This window comes from Daucus carota, chromosome 4 (assembly GCF_001625215.2).
Source record: "Daucus carota subsp. sativus chromosome 4, DH1 v3.0, whole genome shotgun sequence".
NCBI lineage: Eukaryota > Viridiplantae > Streptophyta > Magnoliopsida > Apiales > Apiaceae > Daucus > Daucus carota.
This window is the reverse complement of record NC_030384.2, coordinates 35,763,230-35,786,052: the sequence shown is the minus strand read 5'-3', so window position 1 is coordinate 35,786,052 and position 22,823 is coordinate 35,763,230. Positions and strand designations below refer to the sequence as shown.

Genomic DNA, 22,823 nt, shown 5'->3' with positions numbered 1-22,823 from the left:
ACGGGTTTATCGGCCCCCAGTCCACTTGGCTTTTGCGATGTATTAATGGAAATGGAACTTTTTTTCTTTTAATCGCCTCATTAGGACAAAATACAAATCCACATATATTAATAATAAATAATGTACTTATATAATTTGTTTTTTATTATTTCACATAATAATATTAAATTAAATTTATTTATTTATATAAATTAAATATTTATATATTAGTCATAGAAATACAACAGTATCTCTATCAGAGTTATTCAATCAATCAATTATTTTATTGACTTTTGAGTGATCAAATCAATTTATTTTATTAAAAGATTAAATTTTTATTTTTATTATTATAAAAATTAAGTAATATAAATATAAATTATGTTTTAACTTGCTCCACTTTGGCCATTGTGAAAAGAACGATCATTTGAGTTTACATTGTTACCAGCACTTCCTCCGGATGATTCAGAATTAGCATTCTCTTCGGTTGCATTAGTTTTCCTAGCAACAGTTTCAGATTCATCCCCCCTCATATAGCTGTTCGTAAACTTTTCAAACCCTAAAAAATCGGGCTCATTTTTCTTTTGGAAACTGGAGAGTTAGGTATCGTCAAATATTACATTGATGTTTTCAATCGGTTTATCGTCATTAGGTATACCCTGTACGCTTTTGACTTCAAAGAATAATTCAGAAAAATGCCTCTTCAGTTATAGTATCAAACTTTTTAAGATGTTCTTCCTTCAAAACGTGGCATTTTGCACCAAACATATGAAAGTAATCCAGTGACGATTTTATGCTGGGCATAATTTCACAAGAAATCTTGTTCAGATCCTTGTTTATCAGAGTACGATTTTAAGTGTAGCAGGCGGTATTCACAGCTTCAACCCAAAATTAGATTGGAAATCTTAATTGACTAATTATTGTCCTTGCAGCTTCAATCCACGACACCGTTTTGTTGTGGAGTCCTATGTGTTGAGTATTACCGAGAAATACCCTTGTTTGTACAAAATTTATTCAGAAAAGCATTACGGAATTTTGTTCCATTTTTAATTTGTTTATTTTGTTCCATTTTTAATTTGTTTTTTTAGTGATATAAATTTTACTGTGTTCCATTGTTAAGTATACAAAACCCTATTTCGTGTGCATGATCTAGCATTTCTCTCCAAAATTGGAAACATAAAATTATCGCGTGTTACTAACCGGAATTTGGGGCATTTTTTCCCAATTTTATTATTTTGGACAATATTATTATGTTTTGTGAATTCAATATTATTATGTTTTGTGAATTCTTGGGTCATTTTTCCAATTTTCATCATTTTCTTTTCTTCAATAATTTTTTTAGGCAAGTGGATTTCCTTTCCCAAATAAGTTTTAGGTAAAAAAATATAGCCAATTGGGCACCTTCATCTCATGGCCAGCGTATGAAAACTATTGCATAGCAATTGCTGAAGCAAATTAACTTGCATTGTTTCATGTTTTACAAAATAAATATCTACCAGCACCATGAAGGCTGATTGTATCCTACTTCTCATTAGACATCTTTAGAAAATTGATAATTTTGTATCTGCGAGAACCTAAAAATTGTGAGAATTAGATCTCACTGTACAAGTCATGATGATTAAACCCAGAATTGCACAACAATGCCATTCTTCAGAGTCTCAATAAATTAAGAAGTTACCAAGAACTAGGTACATCACAAGGAATAATGGCCAACCGGGAAGTAGAGCTCCAACAATAACCATGAAAGCAGATTGAAAAAAGACGGTTACAGTCCAGGTATAGCTTCAAGATTGTATGTTTGCGATACTGATGTTTCAGTCTCCCCCGAATTAGGTTTTTTCATTGCATCAAGCGTATGTAGATAGGTGTAAGATGCATTTCTACTTGGTAGAGGGCCTGGGTTGCTCATTCTGCTGGCAAGAAATCGACGGATAAGGTTTCTAAGCAGTGGTGCCATGGTGTCCGGCTCATGTTCCAAGTAGTACATTATTCCACCCATACACATGCAAAAAAGAGCTACCTGCAACAGCAATGTTACAGCGAAGAAGTATTAGTGTACATGCAATTTCTGCAATTAGACTCCAATCCATAACACTAGAATGGTTTACTTTTCTACTATTTTTGTGCGGTAACTACAATATCCCTGACAACAACTCCAACAATCTCACTTAAAAACATTCATTGAAATTAAAACTAAAATCACACACATATCAAATTCAAAAGTACTTTTAGGCCATATTTGTTTCGCGGGATTAAAATCCTTCATTATTAATCCCAAGGATTATAATCCTTCAAATTATCCAATCTTATGTTTGTTTACAAGGATTAAATGAAGGATTGAATTATAATCCTTTAAATTTTAATACTATTGTATGTTTGTTTTGAGGGATTACATATAGGATTGGACTATTATCCTTTCAATGTGTTAAACCCGTGTTTGTTTACACAGGATTAGAGTGAAAGGATTATAATCCTTTAAAAAATGACTTGTTTGAGGGAATTAATAATACTTCCTCCATCCAAGTATTAAGGGGATTATAATTCTATCTCTTATCCAACAAAACAAAAATGGGATAACTATTTTAAAGCATTATAATCCTTGAACTAATCCCAAATATGCTTTTACCAAACAAACATGCGATTAAAAATATTAACGGATTATAAATTTATTATATTATTTAATCCCATGAAACAAACATGGCCCTAGCGTAAAATTTTGATGTTACACCATTTTGGTGATACTTATACTGTCTGGTTGAAGGATTTCTTCTACACCAATATGGTGCAAAAGCACCCTTATACCGACCAGTTTCAGTTGCCCATATTGTAATGCTAGTGTGCTTTATAGGATGCATAATTCATAAGTAGTACAACCAATAAAAGTCAATGAACACTTTTACTTAAGAGTAGGCCTTGTTATGTGCATAAGAATTATGCTCTTATATAATCTACCCAGATGATATGACTCATCAAACAAGGTGCATATTCTATGTTTACAGCACATGAAGTATTTTATGACCACTTATGGGGAAGAGCATATCTCAGTGACATGAGCATATGGTGAAATTATGAAACCAGTACCTCGGCGTTCTTAATATCAGGAAGCAGGTGGCGATTCACTAATATATACCACCATGAATCAACAGCTCGTGGAAGAACATACAATGCAAGTTCTCCTCTTCTTGCTTTTTTCTCCAATAGTACAGATAGAGCAGCTATTCCACCTGCAACCCAATATACAAGTTTGTGGTCCTTTACAGCCACCTTTCTATGCAAACATATTACCCCCTAGATTTCAGAGAAACCAAAATGTTTTACAGGTTAAAGGTAAACTCTCCATCAAAGCTTAAAGATAAACAATTGAACAAGCACCCACCTGAAAGATTCCAACAAAAGCAGACAAGAAGGTTGTTGAGCGAACAGCTCCTGTAACAGCATGCCAGCAAGTTCGGAGGGGAGACGTCATGAACTAGGAGTGACCAGATAAGCATAAGAACACCATTTAGTTCAATGATAAGAAAGGAATATTAAATATATTTATGTGTATAGCTGGGGCAACAAAGAATTAACCCATGAACTACTAATTACAACATTATTTTAACCAAACCATACACACGGTATGAATACCCACACGTTCTCTTAAAATTTAGGGAGTACCGAAGATTTAGAATATTATGAAAATCATTAGGATTTTTATAATATTTGAACTCAGCTGTAAAATGACATGAAAAGGCAAATGATAGTCTGAACTCTGAGTACTAGGATAAAAAACTCTTCGCAAATTACAGGTGAATATACATATGCAAGGAGTAGCTACCGCCACGTAACACACTGGAAACTACATAAACCACAATGACTTCTAATATAAGAACTTTTTGTAAAAATTATATGTACGTCATCCTCCCACAAGAACCGCATATGTCCAATCATAGGAAGGACAAGATATAAATATGAAGTTATCTCAATTTGTCATTATAGTTCAGCAAGTTTCTTTGACTTGGTCCCTAATATATTTCTCACAATTTCACGGGCTCACGGTAAACAATGACGGTTGCAAAAGTCAATCGAACAACGGATATCAAACTTGGGACTTCTGAGAGTTTCAGGAATCTTAAAGTGATCTTCAAATACCACATAGGTGTATGTGATGCCCTGTAGACAATGTGAAAATTTCATTTTCACTTAGTTACTAATAGCTTATAAGTTGCCACTTCATCACATCACAATTTGAGGAAAAGCGAGGTAATGGTATCTTTCTGCAGCCTAATTACATATTTGGATTGACATCAAGGAGTAATATTAATGACTGTGTTATTTATAGAACACGCTGAATACCTCGTCGCGGAATCGACTGTAGCAAACAATTTAACTCTGAACAACATTTCTCAGGTAGACTAATTTTGACATGTTCTACAGTTCTGCCTGCTGGAGGAGGCAGACTGATTTTTTGTAGACACGAAATGCAATCAACAAACTTATCATTATTTTAAAAAAGAAAAAACACGAGTAGAACTGAAAAAACGGAAACTTAATTTGCCAAGATTTTACCTTTTGGAGACGTAGAACTACGAATGGCACAAAAGTCAGGGAGAAGTACAGAGGAAAGGTTTTCCTAAAAGTGGCTGATGTAGCGGAAACATTATGGGCTACACACGAACTTGTATCAGGGTGAATCATGGAGCAAGGAATAATTGAAGGAAACTCTTCCAGCTTCAACGCTTTTGAGACCCTTCTATTAGACAAGTAAATAGATAATGCAGCAATATCTACCGGAGAACCTCTACAGCAGTCCCTCACAGCTTTATATATAGGTGCGGCAACTGGCCCAGTCTTCTGTATAAAATCTTGATATGATTTTGGCAAGCTCTCTGGGCGCATCACAAAAGCATACATGACCTTCAGGCAGCGAAAAGATGGTACATTCAAAAAAAGAAGTGAGGAGCTTGCTTCACATGTCAAACAACAAGTAAATTATCCATACACCAAACTGACATGAGAAGAAAATGTAAAAATGATCAATATAAAAAAGAAAAAAAATAGGTGATACTGTTGGGTCAAAATTGATTATATTCTAACTTGGCTACATGCTCAAATGTCAAGAAAGAGATTTTTATATTTTTTTGCTAAGTTAAGAAAGAGAATATTAAGTTCTGCTAAAGCAGAATATAATAATATTATGACATCGTGATTTTATTATAACATGACTTCACTAGCAGTTATTAACCCAATGTGCAAATGACTCCAGGAACATTATATGTGTACAAAGAATTCAACGAGGCATTACCTGTGCACAGGCTAAAGAGAAGAGCAGAGAATCTCCATGTCGCAAATGACTTCCCAAAAGGTGAAACATATTCTTTGATTTTGCAGAATTATAAGCACACTGTTCATACAGGCATCGCTTAAAATTAAATCTCACATCTTCAACTTACATGTCAATGTACTAGAGTGAAGTTTTTACTTGTGTACCTGTGCCAGTCTAGCCAAAAGATACAAAGCAAGAGTACGCCTACGGTTCGAATCATCTAAAGCTAGAATAGACAGACCAGCAACAGAACCTGCTAGGACTCTGCTCCATTATGGGGTAGAATAGACGAGCATCAAAAGTGTTTAATTACTTATTATATCAACTAATCATTAGAAAGCAGCATAAAAAAGGAAAGAAAGCAACATCACAATCCCAAATCAAAAATATACAAAACATATCATTTGTATTAAAACTTACACATTAAATGGCGTCTCTTTCTTTCTCCACTTCCTCAGTATACAGCGTAGAGCATGATACGATCCCGTAAATCCACCAAATAGAAGACCAACTCGGCATGCCTCCTCTCGTACTATAAGATCTTTCTCCGATACAAGTTGCTACAATCAAAACTCAGAAATTTCAAGTTTGGTACATTACTTCAACGCTATAGCTATAATATAAAACTAAATTTACTAGATGAGCAATATTCACACTTAGTGCTTGATTCGTTACATATAGGTGTTAACTTCCTTGGTATATGATTCTGTACCATATTCCTAGGAAGTAAAAAAAAATTGTTTGGCTGGCATGTAGGATGTCAATTTCCTGGGAAGTGCAGGTAACCGAGTGTGTGTGTGTGTGTGGGGGGGGGGGGGGGGGGGGGGGGTTAAGGAAATTTCCATATTTTATGGAATTCACACTTCCAAGGATGCTTAGTTCTAAATATAAAACATATGATAACTATAGGTAACCTTGCCACATCATCAACAAAAAGAAAAAAAAGGACGGAAACACCGCTGGTACAAATGCCCAAACTTGAGAAAAACAAAAGTTGTAGATACTTTAGCTGTTCAGCAATAGCATTCGATTATTTTAGCACCAAATACACTTTTTAGTGACAAACCAATTAGCTATAGCTGTCTGCTCTTTTAGCATCAGTAGTCGACTTGCTCTAACAAAGACACTCTTCAAAAATCTCATCACAACATATTAATTATTATCAAAAATGTCACTGATCTAATATATCTTTATATATTTGTATTCTCCCGTACAAATATATTGCTAGAAATTGTGCATAAACATCAAGGAAAATAAAAACCACAATAAGTAGTTTATACTTCTACTTTTGAGTGTCTTGCTAGCAATAAATTGCATCCATCGCAAGGAAAAATACATACAAAAAATAAAGCAGAACCTAATTAGATTTAAACAACTCCCTCCGTCCCTTTTTAGTTGTCCAGTTTTGACTTGAAAAGATCACATTGACCAAAGTTTGGCTGAACTTTTTATCTATTATGATTGAAAAAATATACAAAAATTATATCATTATAAAGTATATACAATCTATTGTAAAATACAATTTTCAGTTTTTTAATAAAGAATTGTCCTTAAATTTTTGGTTAAAAATGCTTAATTTGATCATTAAAAGTCAAACATGGACAACTAAAAAGAGGCGGGAGGAGTATATTTTACTCCTGTAATTAGGTACAAGAGTACAATTGCATCAAAAAAAAAAAAAAGGTACAAGAGTACAACATAGTTTAATGTACCTAAATTCCTAATTGCTTCCGATTTATAACCTTACCTGTGTCCCTAACTGCAAAACCTAATATTGCAACTCCTACTATAAGCAACAAAGCAAAATCGATTTGATACCTTCTCTCACTTCTCTTATATTAGTAAAATCTTTCTCCTATCAGGCTATCAAGGTACTACAATCGGTATTGAGAAACTTTCAAGTGCGGTACGTTACACAACCTACGCACTCCAATCTGGTTTGCCACTTCTGTATTTACACTCTAGCTCAAAATTGTGCAGAATTAGTAGTAATTAACAATCAATACAGCTGTAATATAAAATCAAAAATGTAAGTTAATCAGCTACTTAAGAAATTGAAGAAATTACAATAGATGATTAATATATATTTTTCTCGGTCCCAACGTAATAGACAGACAGTGTACTTCTAACTCCGTCAATTAGTGAAACATTTTCAACCCGAAGCTATTCATTTACAAGAAGTTTGACTATAATAATACCTTGAGATCAAGGAGAGAAGCGTAGGAGTGACCACGAGCGAGCTTAAAAGCACGGAGCAAGATTCCGATACCGACACGAACACCGTAAGAGAGTAGAAAGCTCTGGCAGAGATTACCGATGGCGTTAGCAACGCAGGAATCGTCTGCGTGATCGCACGGCGGATGAAGATGACGTGTCCGGCGTTGACGGCGCTCCAGCTCCTCCATGGCCTCTCTCAGGCGATCCTCGGCTTCGCGAATGCTACTCTCGCCGGAGATGTCGAACGCCGATGAGACTTCCGATGAGGCCTTGGAGAGAGACATGTTGTTGATGTGGAGATGTGAAAAAGAGGAAGCATTCTCTTTTATGAGCTCAGATTACGCCAATTTGCAGAAGCATTCTGTAATTTAATATTTTAATAATATTTCCTGATCAATAAATTTCAAAAATTGTCATGAGAAATTCATTTGTTTCTGTTTTATACAAAAATTTATACGTGTGGGATAGGAGTATTTATTGAGTTAGATTGTTTAAAACCACTTATGCTACGAAAAAAACATAAATTATACGTGATAAAAGAGTGTTAGGCTAAAATCCACTTCCTTGTACTTAATTTAGTTTTAATTATATCGATTAGATCATAATTCCAGCATTCAACTTCATAGATACACTCAGATTTTTAAAATAGATTATTTTTCAGTTTATACAAAAAAACATGTATATATCTCAATAACAAACATCGTTAAAAAATTTATTACAATATCAGTGTATTTGTTATTACAAATTTATATAAGGAAAAAATTATGATTTATGTTTAGTTAGCTTATGATAATGACAATGATAATTCACTAAACTACATCCATGTGTTAAAAGTTTGTGTATTAAATCAGCTATAAACTGCAAAGACAAAGATTACTCGGTGACAGGAGTAATTGTTTGGCAATGGATTTTCCTCGCCTTCAGTATCAATTATTAATGGCCGGTTTGTTTCGTAGAACCTGCTTCTAATTTTTATTTTTCGTGATTCGAAGTAAAAGCACTATTAAAAAATTGAAAATGTTAATTTATCTTTCACAAATTTTACCTTTTTCTCAAATATTTTATTAAATTATTTACTTCTCACTTTTACTCCATTTTTTTAATTTAATCAAGAAATCACTTTTTTAGGCTAACTCAAACGGCCTCAATGACTCCGAGTTTAATGCATGCACTTCTTGAAAAGTGTGCCATCAAAAATTCCCCCATCTCTTTGCTACTTATGTCATCGCTAGACCTGATGAATGGCCTTCAATTCCAGAACCGTTTAAGATAGAATACTTCTTGTAATTCACATTTTATTCAGAGTCTTGAGCACCTGGCTCTCCTCTGGAAAAAACAGTCCATGTTTCAATAACTAAACGTATAATTAAACACTACTGCTCAGGGCCTAGGATACACTTGTTTCTACTTAGAAACGCCAGGCTTTCCACTTTCTTCATCTTGCCACGAAGCTTGCCATTGCTTGTCGTAGAAAGTAGCTTCATCAACTAGCTTTTTCAGTTTGTCAACGTCGCTGGATCGTCTAAAAAGAAGGATACCAATTATTGTCAAGAAAAGCCCCGTCTTGCAGAGAAAATTTCCAGTTTGGCCTACAACGTTGAGTCCGGTTAAACCATCCACAATATAGCCCGCGAAGAATCCAATCATTGCAGCTCGTCCTGCACGATACAGTTGATGATTAAGTCTGAAATGTACAATAAAGTTGATGTTAAAAAAAATTAAAAAAAATCATGAACCATTTAGCAGCTCAGCTTCGGGGAGATGGGAGTGTGTGACCCAAGCCCACCATGGTATGACGGAGGTTTTGAAGAGCACCGGGGCTGAATTAGTCGACTCTGCTGGATACACTTCCAGGAATTTTCTTCTTCTCGCTTCTGAAAAACACAGCGACACATTAGTATAGGATAATACGCGAAGAATGACAAAAAAAGATGGATGAGTAAGAATCTCTCTTGCCAGCAACTATGACACCGTCCCAATCCATCTTTCCATTCTTAACAAACATGTTTAGATCCCATGTGCCTTCTTTCCACCTGGAATCAAAAAACTCCGGTTCCTGAGCTGCTTCTTTGTTTTTATGGAGCGATGATTCACCCTGAATTTCCCCGGACTTGTCCAGGCTTAGACTCTTGTCTCCTTCAATATTAAGACTGACAACGGGGGCTGCTGCTGCTGGTTTGGTTGCTAAAGAGCATGAAGGCTTCAACATTGACCGGTGTTTGCTGGTGAAATAGGAGGTGCTGCAAGCCTTGTGCATCGACACGGTAACAGTAAGAGAGGCCATGAATGTTTTTTGGACAACTTGGAATAACAGGATGAACATATACACCTTGAGAAAAACCCATGCTGAGGATGAGATAAAGTATAAACCCAGCTTGTCTTCTCTCGTTACCCTTTTTGTAAGGGCATGGGCAAACTATTATCTGTATACCCTTTTCTGACCAAGGGCATGGGTCACTGAATTCAATTGCATCAGTTGACAGTTATCCAACATGAGCATGATCTGTGATGCCTGGCTCCAGGCTTCATAAAAAAAATCGCAAATGCACAAGTTTTTGTAGAATAAAATGCAGTAATGCTCAATTTGTTTGCCAAAACACAACTGGATACAAAGATCCGGTGATATATTTTCCACGAAATTATGAAAGACGATAAAAAGGTTTCTTCTTTAAAAGACGAGCCATTTTCATGATTTCATAAAACCATTCAAGAGAATTTCCCTGATCTGGAAACTATCCAACCAAGCAAACACTAGAAAATCTGGAAATATTTTCCTGAAGTCGAAAAACATGCCTGAGAAGGTGGGAAATTGTTTTCCCAAGTACAAAGGCCAGAAAACATATATTTTCCATGGAACAGAGTGAGACACATGGAATTAACATAAACTTTTAGCAAGCACGCCTAGAATTAGAAAAAGAAGCAAGGCAATGCGATACTTTGGTAGAGAAGCTGTGAAACAAAAAACGACTAGAACTCAAACAAGAACGTATAAGTAACTCAACTTTTTATGCGATTTTAAACAAGTCTTATCTATTAATTGTATACCCGCTGGATACATCAGTAATTTTAAACCTCCATAATAAGCACGTAAAATACAGGAAAAACCATGACATGACACAATTATGCTTCCCAACCCCTTAACATGGTAGCACGAGCAACCCTGTTCACGCCAAGTGTGAATGCACCCATACGAAGGTCACAGTTATGTGTCTGGCACATGTTCTTAATATTAAGAAAAGCTCTTGTCATGTACTTCTTGAGTTCCCTATTCACCTTTTCTTCATCCCACATGAAACCTTGTATGTTCTGCAAGAAGAAAAAAGAACTATCAATTGTAAGGTTCACTTTTTGACACTTCTCCATATTCAGTAATTAGTTCCCTGTAGAGCATCATTCTAATATTACCAAAGTATGATTAAGAAGTATTTACAAATATCTTTTAAGTCTTTTTGTAAATTTTTGTTCACTGCCGTTTAAAAGTGACGGGATTTGCTTTCCAAATACAAATATTCGGGCCTTCTAAAATTCCTGGCTTGTACAGATTTTAATCCAAGTTGTCAAATTCAAGCCGAGGCTTAGGAAAAATTATATGGCCCGGCCAGACTTTTACGGGCCGGGTTTCTCCCTATCTGGTCTTTTGTGCATCTCACTATAAGTTGTGCTATTTGTTACCTGAACCCACTCAAAATAACTGACAGTCACGCCCCCAGAATTTGCATAGATATCTGGAAGAACTATAACTCCATTTTTAGAAAGAATCTGCAGTAGAAATAGAATTTTATGAATATTGCTAGTCATGTTTACAGAAAAGTAGAGTGCATATATGGTTACAATGCCACCTCATCAGCATCGGGATCAGTAGGATGATTTGCTGCTTCAATTATATATTTCGCCCTCACATCTTGAGCATTTTCTCTGTGTTGAGAGCATAAGAAAATGAAGCAAAGCCAGTTATTAAAAAAATAGGATGAAAAGACCATCGGCACCAATATAGATTAATTCATCTGATAGCGACCTATTTATGTAGCAGGGTTCAGCTTGAGCGATAATCTGGATAAGCAGACAGACTCTTGATTTAACAGACAGACACAATACGGAAAGTATAGGATCCTTCTATTTTTGGCGTGGTAGAGTGAACATATAACATCAGGGTATCAGACCACTCACCTCCTCCAAAAATTAAATTCAAGATATATTTATATCATTATATGTGACTGGGGACGAGGGCTCACTGTTAAACAAAAGTTTCTGAAAACACACGTGGTTGTTCAGAGTAGCCACAATCAATTTAAAAATTCCACTAATGTGATGTAAGATTTCTCTTGGAACGATGAATTTAATTCAAGACTACCATAAACTTATATTTCAAATTCTGCATGAAATTTACAGGGAATCATAATAATAAAATCTATTTTCGTTTAGCTACAACAAATAGTGTACAAATTGGGATAAAAAGATCAGAGCGTGTGATATAATTCTAAAAAGCAAAACAAATATACCTGTTCAAGACACCACCTAGCGCACATGGTATAAGAACATCACACTCCTGCCCAAGCAAGTGCTCTGCAGGCATATCATCTCCACCGCTAAAATTCTTCAAGCTGCCCGTGTCTTCTTTATGCTTAAGCAAAGATGGTATATCAAGGCCATTTGAGTTTTTGACTGCTCCAGTAATGTCACTTACTGCAACAACCTTTCCACCTTGTTCGTGAAGGAGTCTTCCTGCCCAGGATCCCACGTTTCCAAAACCCTACAGAAAAAATTGTATTAATGACTTGAGTTAGATAAAGATACCTAGTAATATAACATTCTTAACTGTGTAGAGCAAGAGGAAATAAACGAATCAATGACATAAGTTATAGATAGATATGGAGTATTCTGAAAGTGCTTTACTCTGCAGATTGATAAAATATAGATTAAGATACCTGAATGGCAAAGGTAAGATCTTTAACTGACTTTCCATGTTCCTCCAACAACGCTTTCGTTGCATAAACAACACCACGTCCAGTAGCTGCTTCCCTACCTAATGAACCGCCGAGATCCTGCAATGTAAGATTATTATGACATCTCTGCAGTTAAATAGCTATATATTTCACAGCTAGTATACAGGAAATCTTAAAACTACTCCTATTCAATAAAGAGAATCCCTTAGATTGTAAAACTTACTATTGGTTTCCCTGTCACGATAGCTGGCGAATGCCCATGAAATTTTGAGTACTCGTCCAAAATCCATGCCATGGTCTGCTCATGCCCAAACACTAAGTCATTAATATATAATATAAAATTTTAAGAGCCCTGGACTAGTAAGTATGTAAATATTGGAAAATAAAAAATACACAGAGCAAGATAGAAAACCTGAGCATTGGTGCCCATATCTGGGGCAGGAACATCAGTTTGAACACCAATCAGATCATGAATTTTTTGAGTGAAAACACGAGTAAGACGTTCCAGCTCACTCTTACTTAGATCCTTAGGATTGCATCCAATCCCACCTTTTGCTCCACCATAAGGAATGTCTGCTACAGCAGTTTTCCATGTCATCAATTGAGCCAGGGCATTCACTTCGTCAGGATCGACCTTAAAATGACCATTTAAGAGCATCCCATTAGGGTTTTACATGTCATTGATCCACAAAAATCTGGGCTAAAGTTACTAAAGCTTAACTAAGGCCTTCCTGTAGCAGGCATGATTCCACAACCAGAAACGACTAAAAGATTTGTTGCAATAACAAGAAGTAACTAAAATTAAAACTCTGTGCTGGTAGTAGACTTAAACCAGTTTTCCCCTTTGAACAAAACAAAAGATCCATCAAAACCAATCGAGCAGTAGATTTAAACCAGTGTCCCCCTTTCAACAAAAAAAGGATCAAGCAACAAACAATTATTAATATATAACTCCACAAGACAAGACTTGCAGGCCAATGACATATTAATCCATCAAATCACATATAATACTTACAGGAATCAATTCCCACAGAACATCCACTAAAACAGCTACAAAAATAAAATAATAAAAAAGGACTTAAACATCACTTTCAACCCAACTTACAAGAATGATCAAAGAATATTACACAGAAACACAAAAGATATTAAGATATAATCTAAAAGATACTACCTCAGGATGATATCTGATTCCTCCTTTCATGGGCCCACGGGAATTATCATGCTGGACCCTAAAACCAACATAAGACACCAAGGTTCCATCATCTTTTGGGATTGTGCATTCAACCTGTTTCAAGTTTTCACACAAAACCCACCAAAAAAATCAAATCTTTTCAACTTTCACACAAACAAAAAACAAAACCAACATCAAAAAAAAAAAAAAATACAAATCTAGAGCAACAGAACCTTGATCTCTCTGAAGGGGATCAGAAGACTCTTCTCGAGTTTCGAGTCGAGGTTGAGAAGCCGAGCGGCTCGTCGGAAATTACGGCTGGTAGCGGCTAGAGCATTCATCCTCGTGACAAACGGGATCAATCAAACAGTGTGTGTGCTCTGTGTGTGTGTCTCTGTTCAACAAGCTTGGAAAATAGAAAACCAAGGCACGTGTATACATACTGTGTCTATCTAGCGTCTGATTATATGATGATTATGGGTGGGTGGGTCTCAATAAAAATTTTCAATTATATAAATTAAATTTTGATTTTCTTTTTATATACTGATTTCTGGTTTTGATAAGAAAATTAAGATATTGTTTAAAAAATCTGGAAAGAAGATATATAAATCAAAATTTAATTTATATAATTGAAAATAATAATTTTATTATTCAATAAATTGATATATAGCTATGTGTTAAACGTCAATGTCAAATGGAAAACTGAGGAAATATATTATATTATGATTATTGTTTTTTTTTAATATTAAGCGTGAATTTGATAACTTAAAATAATGTAAGATAACATCTGTGTTTATATAACCAAACCATAATATAAGTTATATAAAAAGTAAAAACTAATCGTTTACGCGTGATTTAATGATAGTTAAGACAAGCAAAATATAGATAACAATGGCCTTTTTAAAACGATGCGAGGACACGGCTGATGTGTATGTGGCAAGGTAAAGAAAGCGAAAGGACTTTTTAGTACAGATTATATAATTTTTTTTACTTTATAGTTTGTATACAAAACATATATGATAATTTTTAAAAGGGTCCTGTTCCCTGACATGTGGTTGTCAGGGAACGTTTATTTGACAACCTACTCCCCGGCCGTTGGATCGACGATCCAACGGCTGGGACAAAAGATACAGTTTTTAAGTGTCCGCGCTTAAAAACCGCGGACACTAGGTCTTTCCGCGTGTTTCCCCCGCGGACACACATGCCTATCCGCGGTTAATAACAGCGGACAACACAGACTGTGAAAACCTAAGTGTCTACTTCTAAAAAAATATGAAATTATACTTTTTTTTTTGAATTTATGGATTTAGATGATTATTATGATTAAACTAATTTTGTTTTGAATAAATAACAATTAACTTTATTTTATATTATATGTTTAGAATTCTTTGTTTATATATTTTTAATAGTTAGTAGATTATTATTAAAATTATCATTATTACCTATACATTCTAATCTTAGTATTTTATGATAAATTTAATTGTTATTTTTTTAAATTTTTTTTATTGATTGACTAATTTTTTTGTGAATAGTTAATATATAATTTTTATTCTTGTCACATATTATATATTATAAGTATTATTTATTTTTTGTGTTATATAAAATATATTTAAATTCAATTTATTTAACAAAAATATAATATATAATATGTTATATAAAATATAATATTTAACAAAAATATAATATATAAAATATAAATTTATTGTCTAAGTAGCATTTTATATTTTTGTTAAATAAATCGAATTTAAATATATTTTATATAACACAAAAAATAAATAATACTTATAATATATAATATGTGACAAGAATAAAAATTATATATTAACTATTCACAAAAAAATTAGTCAATCAATAAAAAAAATTTAAAAAAATAACAATTAAATTTATCATAAAATACTAAGATTAGAATGTATAGGTAATAATGATAATTTTAATAATAATCTACTAACTATTAAAAATATATAAACAAAGAATTCTAAACATATAATATAAAATAAAGTTAATTGTTATTTATTCAAAATAAAATTAGTTTAATCATAATAATCATCTAAATCCATAAATTCAAAAAAAAAAAGTATAATTTCATATTTTTTTAGAAGTAGACACTTAGGTTTTCACAGTCTGTGTTGTCCGCTGTTATTAACCGCGGATAGGCATGTGTGTCCGCGGGAGAAACACGCGGAAAGACCTAGTGTCCGCGGTTTTTAAGCGCGGACACTTAAAAACTGTATCTTTTGTCCCAGCCGTTGGATCGTCGATCCAACGGCTGGGGAGTAGGTTGTCAAATAAACGTTCCCTGACAACCACATGTCAGGGAACAGGACCCTTTTTAAAATGATGTTGCTTTTACGTTTCTTCCAAAACTGTTTAAAGACAAGCAAATAAGACAATTCTCGATTTCCTTATTATGTTTATGATCAAGTTGATTTTACCCCTCCTTCAAATTATATGTTGGAGACTCTCTTATTTGATCGATCGAAATAATAAAAATTATTATTTTTGTCAAATGAAAAAAACACACAATATTTCTTAAAATTTTCAAATAATGATAGAAAGATATAGCTATAGAATTTGATATCTTGACGTTTTTTTAAATTTTTTACAAGACCATATGATACATAATATTCTTACATTTTACTTCCGTAAATATCTATAAGAACTTCAGGATTGAATATTGTTAAAAGCAAATAATTGTATACATAATTATTTCATCTAATAAACGCTATCTAATTTTTGAATGGTGGAGCACGATTCTGGTCATGAGTTCGACTCTGACTCATCTCCAAAAGCGATTCTCTTATTAGTGTCAATGCAATCAGGAAAGGCTGCTTGAATATGCTGGAGCTTGGACACCTGGTGCAACAATGTAGGAGTATAATCAATAGTAGAGAAGGTGTGTCGGTAGTTTTTGCTAGGAAGCAAGCAAACAAGGCAGCCCATGTTTTGGCTAGATATCCTTGTGAGCTAAATAGCTTCGTGATTAACTGGTCTCCTCCATCATGTTTGTTGGGGACGCTCTTGTCGGATGTTTCGATGATTTAATGATATCGTTTGGTTTCAAAAAAAAAAAAAAAATCTCCAAAATATTTTAGAATAAGATTATAAGTCATATTAATTAAAAAAGAAAAAAAAAATCTGAATGGTGATTTTATCCTAATAATACTCGGTCTTATCCAAACCCAACAATACTATCTAGACATATGATCTGATGATAATTTCTTTTCTTGTTGCCGCGTCTAACAACAGTCTTCGGAAGCATCATCTGTCCCTATTAAACAAGCTCTTCTTTTTTAAATATATATATGAATTAAAAATTTATTTTGATATGGGTCAATAGCTAACAAGCTATGCGGATTTTCTGCCCAGACAGCTGCTGTCGTTTGTGCCAACTTCACAGCCTGCGATTATACTCCCTCCGTCCCTTCCATTTCTTTACATTTTCCTTTTTCCTTTTTGGTGTCCTATCCAATTCTTTACATTTCAAAATTTACCCAAAATAATCAATGGGTCCCACCACTTCTTCACTTTTCTTTTCTTTTCACACTACTTTTACTCCCCGGTCTTCTTTTTATACATTAAAAATCAATGGGTCCCACCACTTCACCCACTTTTCTTTCTCTTTTCCACTACTTTATACATATTTCTTAATCTCCATGCCCAACCCAAACGATAAGAAATGGGAGACGGAGGGAGAGTAACAATAAGATCACTTGTACTCAGTAAGGCCTTTAGTAGTCTACCCGTAACTGCAATATAAATACGAAAGTGCATCAACTACTAATCCCCTGTCTTACTGCTTATATTCCAGTCCTTTTAACTTAGAAGTGAGCCAATAACTATAAGGATAAAAGTAGGAACGATAATAACTTTTGTATCGTACATTCATCATAACAAAGTTGTGCAGTATACAAGAAATCAGCCACCTTTCCTGTAGAAGACATGATATAGTGCAATCAGCTGTTTAAGTTGTTACACATTTTCTCTTCTCAACAAAAATAATTCATTTAAAAAAATACCAATGCACGAAATTTCCAGAGCTTTAATCTGATGTTCATTTTCTTTTCTATTACAGTAAAAGTCAGCATAGCACACTAAATTACAAGTATCATTTCTAAAAGTTCTATTACTACAAGAGTGGACAAAATGCACGAGCATTTGAAGCTCGAATTCTCTCTTATTTACCAAGGGAGGAGAGGCAACCTAGGGATTGCATTTGACTTGGACAGAGAAGTCACTATAAGCACATCTAAATGAGACTCATAGTGGGACATGTAATATGCAAAAACTAGGAAGGGGCAGGGCAGTGGTCGATAATACGCTGGTGCTCGGATCCTTAACCTTCTATTTACCAAGGGAAGAGAGGTAACCACTAGGCTGCAATACTAGGGATTGCATTTAACTAGGACAGAGAAGGTGAACGTTAACTAGGACAGAGAAGGTGAACGTAAACACACCTAAAAGAGACTCGTGGTGGGACAGGCAATATGCAAAAACTATAGGCTTTGAAACTAGGGGTTGAAAAATCAGACCAGACTCAAACCTGACCAGTTACATGACATGATTTACATTAGGCAAAAGCCAAAAATGGCATGAATATGACCTGTTTAAAGGAATTTTATTCCTTTTAAACTCAAATATTCAATTTATTAGACTTCATCATTCCTTAGTCCCATCCGAAAATGGCTCGTTTACAAAAGCGACAATGACCCTAAACCCTGTGTTTTGTCCTTCAGATATCCTAATTTTACATCAAACATCACTCAAGGAACACTGTCAACTGCGAAAAGAAGGTTTACTTTTTCTTTCTTCGATCCACACCACTGTTCCTGGGATCATTCTTTGCAAGTGAAGATCCAGAGGGAATTGCATATGGCATAGGAGAAGGAATTGATCCTGCAGCTGAAGTAGGAATTGGAGTAGAGGAAGCAATAGTACTAGCTCTTGATGTAGCAGGTGCTGGAGGTGGAGCAGCAGCTTGTGGCGTAGCAACCGACTCTGGAAGGGGTCTTGGCAAAATATGCTTCAGCCGGTTGTTCCTGTAGTTTTTCCAAAAGTAAAATTGCTGCCTGTGTGCCAACTCCTGAAAATTCCACAAGGTATAGATGTTATCCATCAACAGAATTGTATTGGCATCCAGATATACAACACGGATGGGTTCATCTGTGTGTCGTTATTATGTACTTTGTGAAGACGAAAACTCATAAAAAGTTATATCAACCATGATCTTTATGGTTAAATGCATCTACAGTACAAAGTTTGTGGCTCTGAGCTGTAACACAAACATGTACTCTTTTTTCGTATTATTATGGTCAATACCAACAAACTAGCCACGCTAAGATTGTTTACAACATCAAAAATAACTAGGAAATGTTGTCAAATTGTTGATCATGCAATGCAAGCAATCTAGATCTATCACGTTTGACACATTAACATGACAAACGTAGAAGGTCAAGTTGATGATTCTGATCCCTAAAGGCTGTGATAGGAAACAAACTTACATACTAGAAAGGAGAAAGGAGAAAATCACAAAAACTACAACTTTACGATGTACCTTGTTGGCAGGATGTGCCATTGCATTCCGGAAACTTTCATTCTGGAGTTGCTCGAGAAAAAAGAGGCTATGTGGATACCTGATCATACCAAACAACAGTTTTTAGCATAAGTATGTATATGTATGTACAGAGAGCAGAGGCGGAACCGAAAAAAAGAGAGCTAAGAGTCCTACACTCTTTATTTGAATTCCGAAAGAAAGGTTTTGATTTACATATAGGATAAGAACTCACATTATAAACTTGATATACTCTGGTCGTTGCCAATACTGAAGGTATTTCAAGTAGCCTATAAAAGCTTCATCTTCAAAATATCTGTTTTGAGCCAAATCTACAGATAGGATTTATCATGTTATATATATATATAAATTGAATTATAAACTAAAATGAGAATTTGAGTTCTATTTAGAAATTCTTTTATTTCAAGAGTTCAAGAGAATCCTAGGTAAGATAAAAACAAGAGAATTTGTACAGTAATGATAGTTAGTTATACTAGCTACAAATAACTCAGACTTAGCAATGTACTAGATGGGGAAACATAAAAACTACATACATATATGAATACCCCATTTATATACGGGGTACTAAAAAAAAATTCAGCAATGACATGTTTGTAAATGAACTCTGGGATATTACTTTCTATGCCAAACCAAAATCGATTTCCTCACCCCTCTCACGTTTATGTAATCAAATATGTTTTCACCTGACAATAATTACTTCTGACTAGAAGGGTTCTGCAAATGAGAATGATAAATTTCCCATTCCTTCACAATGGACTAACATTTTAATGACCAAAGACGTAACTGAAGTTATATTCCTCTGCTCAAAATAGCTCTTTACTGGGCTGGGTTATTATTTTTTTCAAAACAAAAATATTCATATTAACCAAAACTCAAGAAGGCCATCATATAGAACTGAGAAAGTACCAATCAATTTCATCATTTAGACATTTACAGCCATATTTTCCGCTTCATCCTACAGTTTAAGGACCCTAAGGTTGTAACTTAAACAAAATATAACTGTAACCATATACTAGTTTAGTCAAACATACAGTGAATATAAGTGGGATTAGCAAGACATTGCACAAATTCCAACTCCAGCAAGAAGCGTTGACGCCCATCATCTGGATCTTTGTATATGTTCTTTGGCCTAAAAAAGGTTGTATTAATAAAAAAACGAGATTCAAAAAGATGTGGGACATATAGAAATAGGACCGATAAAACTTACGACGGGCTAGCATCCATCTCTTTGGTTTCTTCACTTGAATCCATCATTAATAAAGTGTCCCAAACTGTGAACAAAAAATATTCAAACCGATAATCAATAATGGTCCAGTTTTAAACACAACCTCCAAATCTCATTTCATGTTCAAAAGTGTTTCACAGTAGGGTTTCATACTATACAGCTGAATCAGTGACACTCGATTTTTTCTACTGCTTCGACGTATAACCTCTTATTAATTTAAAAGAACATGAGCTGGTCCTTTTCAAGTGGAATTTTAAATTGTGTTTCATCATCCCCATTTCACATCATCCGAACTATAATACAAAATGTGAGTGGCAGAGATGAGAACTTACATACATCCAGTGTCAACAAAATCCTAGTCACAACCAACTCGTAAATAAAAACCCGACCCAGATACCAAACCCTAAACCCCCAATTTTTACGAATCGGAGCAAAATTTGCATAACACATTCACAATCACTGACATATACATACATATGCACACACATCTACACATATATCTAGCTAAATCTGCCGGTAGAAGCACAATAAGAGCCTCGAATCATATGAACAGAGCCAACAAAAACACTTACCAGGTTACGCCGATACAGTGGGTTTGCTTGTATTTTCCAGGGGTTTGCTTGTATTTTCGTGGGATGTTTTTCTTTTCTTTTTCTTTTTCGCTAAATGGGTGTTTTTTCTTTGGGTCCGTATGCCACGGTCCTGTAGGCTACAGATTTTGGGCCGTTGGATGCATATCCAGCGGTTAGGATCATACTAAAATTTTAACATGTTCAGTTGGACATGAGAATCTCCATCCAGTGTTAAAAAAATGCTGGACATGTTAAAATTTTAATATGATCTTGACCGTTAAATACACGGCCCAAAATCTATATGTGCTCCATAACCATTAATGGTTGTGCACCGAGAACCTTTTTCTTTTGCCAAACAGCTGTAGTTGCGGGGTGATTTTCAAAATCGGGCTTTTTTAAGATTTTCTCTACTATAACGGTGTTCATGACAGTAATTTTTAGTTTTGGATGGAAAATTCGGATTGATGTGAATTTTTATGACTACGGGTAGGGATGAGCAGAAACCGAACCGAAAACCGAAACCGAACCAATAACCGCAAAAACCGCACCAAATAAAACTGCACCGAACAAAAACCGAACCGAATAAAAACCGAACCGATACTTTGGTTTTGGTTTTGGTTTCGGCAAATTTAAAACCGAATACAAACCGAACCGAACCGCAATAATATTTATATTTATTTAATTATTTATTTTATATATTTAAACTAAATATATAAATCATATGTGTCATAAAATATATAAACTAGGCATGAACTTTGGCACCAGTTGGAATGTTGACTGCGAGTACTCGTGCTGTGTTATTGTTTGATTCTTGTTGATGGTTTAGAGTAGAGGTAGGCTCATTTTCTAATGTAGATAGAGAAGATATATGCCTGAATCAGTTTGCGGCTTTGCACAAATCTCACGACTAGACTAGTGATCAACCTTTTATCTGGCTGTAACTGTTTTTATGCTTCCTTTCATTGCAAGTTTGAGGAACCACCTTGCAGGCTTGCACCTTCATTTACTTTCTCTTTCGTTTTCTCCGTGTTGATGTCATGATTTTTAGTTTTTTGGACTTTTCAAGGTTTGAAAACCGAACCGCACCAATAAAACCGAAACCGCTCCTATTATAAACCGAACCGCACCAATGGTGTTTGGTTTGGTTTCGGTTTTCAATTTTAGAAACCGCACCTATGTGGTTTCGGTTGCGGTTTTAGGTGCAAACCGCACCAAACCGCACCACGCACATCCCTAACTACGGGTCATTAATAATACAATTATTTATTATAAGATTGGAATAAAAAAAATGCATCACGTAAATTTGTTGTTAGTGGCACACATCAAAAAAATTCATTTTTTAAATCACGAAATCGTATTGTCCTTATATTAAATTCAGTTTCTTAAAATTTTATCTTTTTAAGCCCTGTTTGGTTTGTTATTTTTTTATATACAATTTAAAACAGTTTTCCGAATATTCGTGTTTTTACAATAACACTCCCCACCCCGATCTGTTCATAAAATTTGGTGATAAATCAATTGGGATGAGTCAATGATGAGTTAGGCGATTGTGATTTAGTTTTAGCCATACCCCGGTGTGTGATATATTTATATTCGGTAAGATAGGGATCGTGTGAATTGACCGCACGACAATGATATGAGTTCAAAATCTTTTGTCTTAGTGCTTTTAAATGTGTTTGTCGCATATGTCCTTTATTATTGGTTATATATTTCGTAATTAAATATGTGATTCGTTTATAACTAGATATATAAGATTTTATATTGCAAATTGTGTTTTAGCCTTGCTGTATCTTTAGTTTTAATTTGTTGTGTTCCCTTCGATATAGTGTCATAGTTGATGGCTTT

General features: G+C 34.6%; 4 protein-coding genes across 4 annotated transcripts; all 4 read right to left on the bottom strand.

Annotated features, from left to right (window-relative positions):
- Nucleotides 1-1,396: 1,396 nt before the first annotated feature.
- LOC108215709 (uncharacterized) lies at nucleotides 1,397-7,863 on the bottom strand. The gene is made up of 8 exons (XM_017388260.2): nucleotides 7,480-7,863; nucleotides 5,702-5,841; nucleotides 5,446-5,545; nucleotides 5,261-5,359; nucleotides 4,525-4,872; nucleotides 3,353-3,445; nucleotides 3,058-3,264; nucleotides 1,397-1,996 (listed from the first exon to the last, which is right to left on the bottom strand). Exons 1-8 carry the CDS (start codon nucleotides 7,780-7,782, stop codon nucleotides 1,742-1,744), a joined length of 1,545 nt encoding a protein of 514 aa, XP_017243749.1. The 5' UTR covers nucleotides 7,783-7,863; the 3' UTR covers nucleotides 1,397-1,741.
- Nucleotides 7,864-8,760: 897 nt separating this feature from the next.
- On the bottom strand, nucleotides 8,761-10,321 carry LOC108215808 (light-harvesting complex-like protein 3 isotype 1, chloroplastic). Its single transcript, XM_017388383.2, has 3 exons — nucleotides 9,455-10,321; nucleotides 9,235-9,372; nucleotides 8,761-9,156 (listed from the first exon to the last, which is right to left on the bottom strand). Exons 1-3 carry the CDS (start codon nucleotides 9,819-9,821, stop codon nucleotides 8,903-8,905), a joined length of 759 nt encoding a protein of 252 aa, XP_017243872.1. The 5' UTR covers nucleotides 9,822-10,321; the 3' UTR covers nucleotides 8,761-8,902.
- Nucleotides 10,322-10,450: 129 nt separating this feature from the next.
- Nucleotides 10,451-14,089, bottom strand: LOC108215807 (glutamate dehydrogenase A). The gene is made up of 9 exons (XM_017388381.2): nucleotides 13,846-14,089; nucleotides 13,613-13,726; nucleotides 12,854-13,075; nucleotides 12,665-12,739; nucleotides 12,424-12,540; nucleotides 11,998-12,248; nucleotides 11,338-11,413; nucleotides 11,171-11,257; nucleotides 10,451-10,804 (listed from the first exon to the last, which is right to left on the bottom strand). Exons 1-9 carry the CDS (start codon nucleotides 13,951-13,953, stop codon nucleotides 10,619-10,621), a joined length of 1,236 nt encoding a protein of 411 aa, XP_017243870.1. The 5' UTR covers nucleotides 13,954-14,089; the 3' UTR covers nucleotides 10,451-10,618.
- Nucleotides 14,090-18,129: 4,040 nt separating this feature from the next.
- LOC108216482 (mediator of RNA polymerase II transcription subunit 31) lies at nucleotides 18,130-21,099 on the bottom strand. Its single transcript, XM_017389251.2, has 6 exons — nucleotides 20,979-21,099; nucleotides 20,389-20,452; nucleotides 20,213-20,310; nucleotides 19,396-19,492; nucleotides 19,164-19,242; nucleotides 18,130-18,692 (listed from the first exon to the last, which is right to left on the bottom strand). Exons 2-6 carry the CDS (start codon nucleotides 20,433-20,435, stop codon nucleotides 18,405-18,407), a joined length of 609 nt encoding a protein of 202 aa, XP_017244740.1. The 5' UTR covers nucleotides 20,436-20,452; nucleotides 20,979-21,099; the 3' UTR covers nucleotides 18,130-18,404.
- Nucleotides 21,100-22,823: the final 1,724 nt, after the last annotated feature.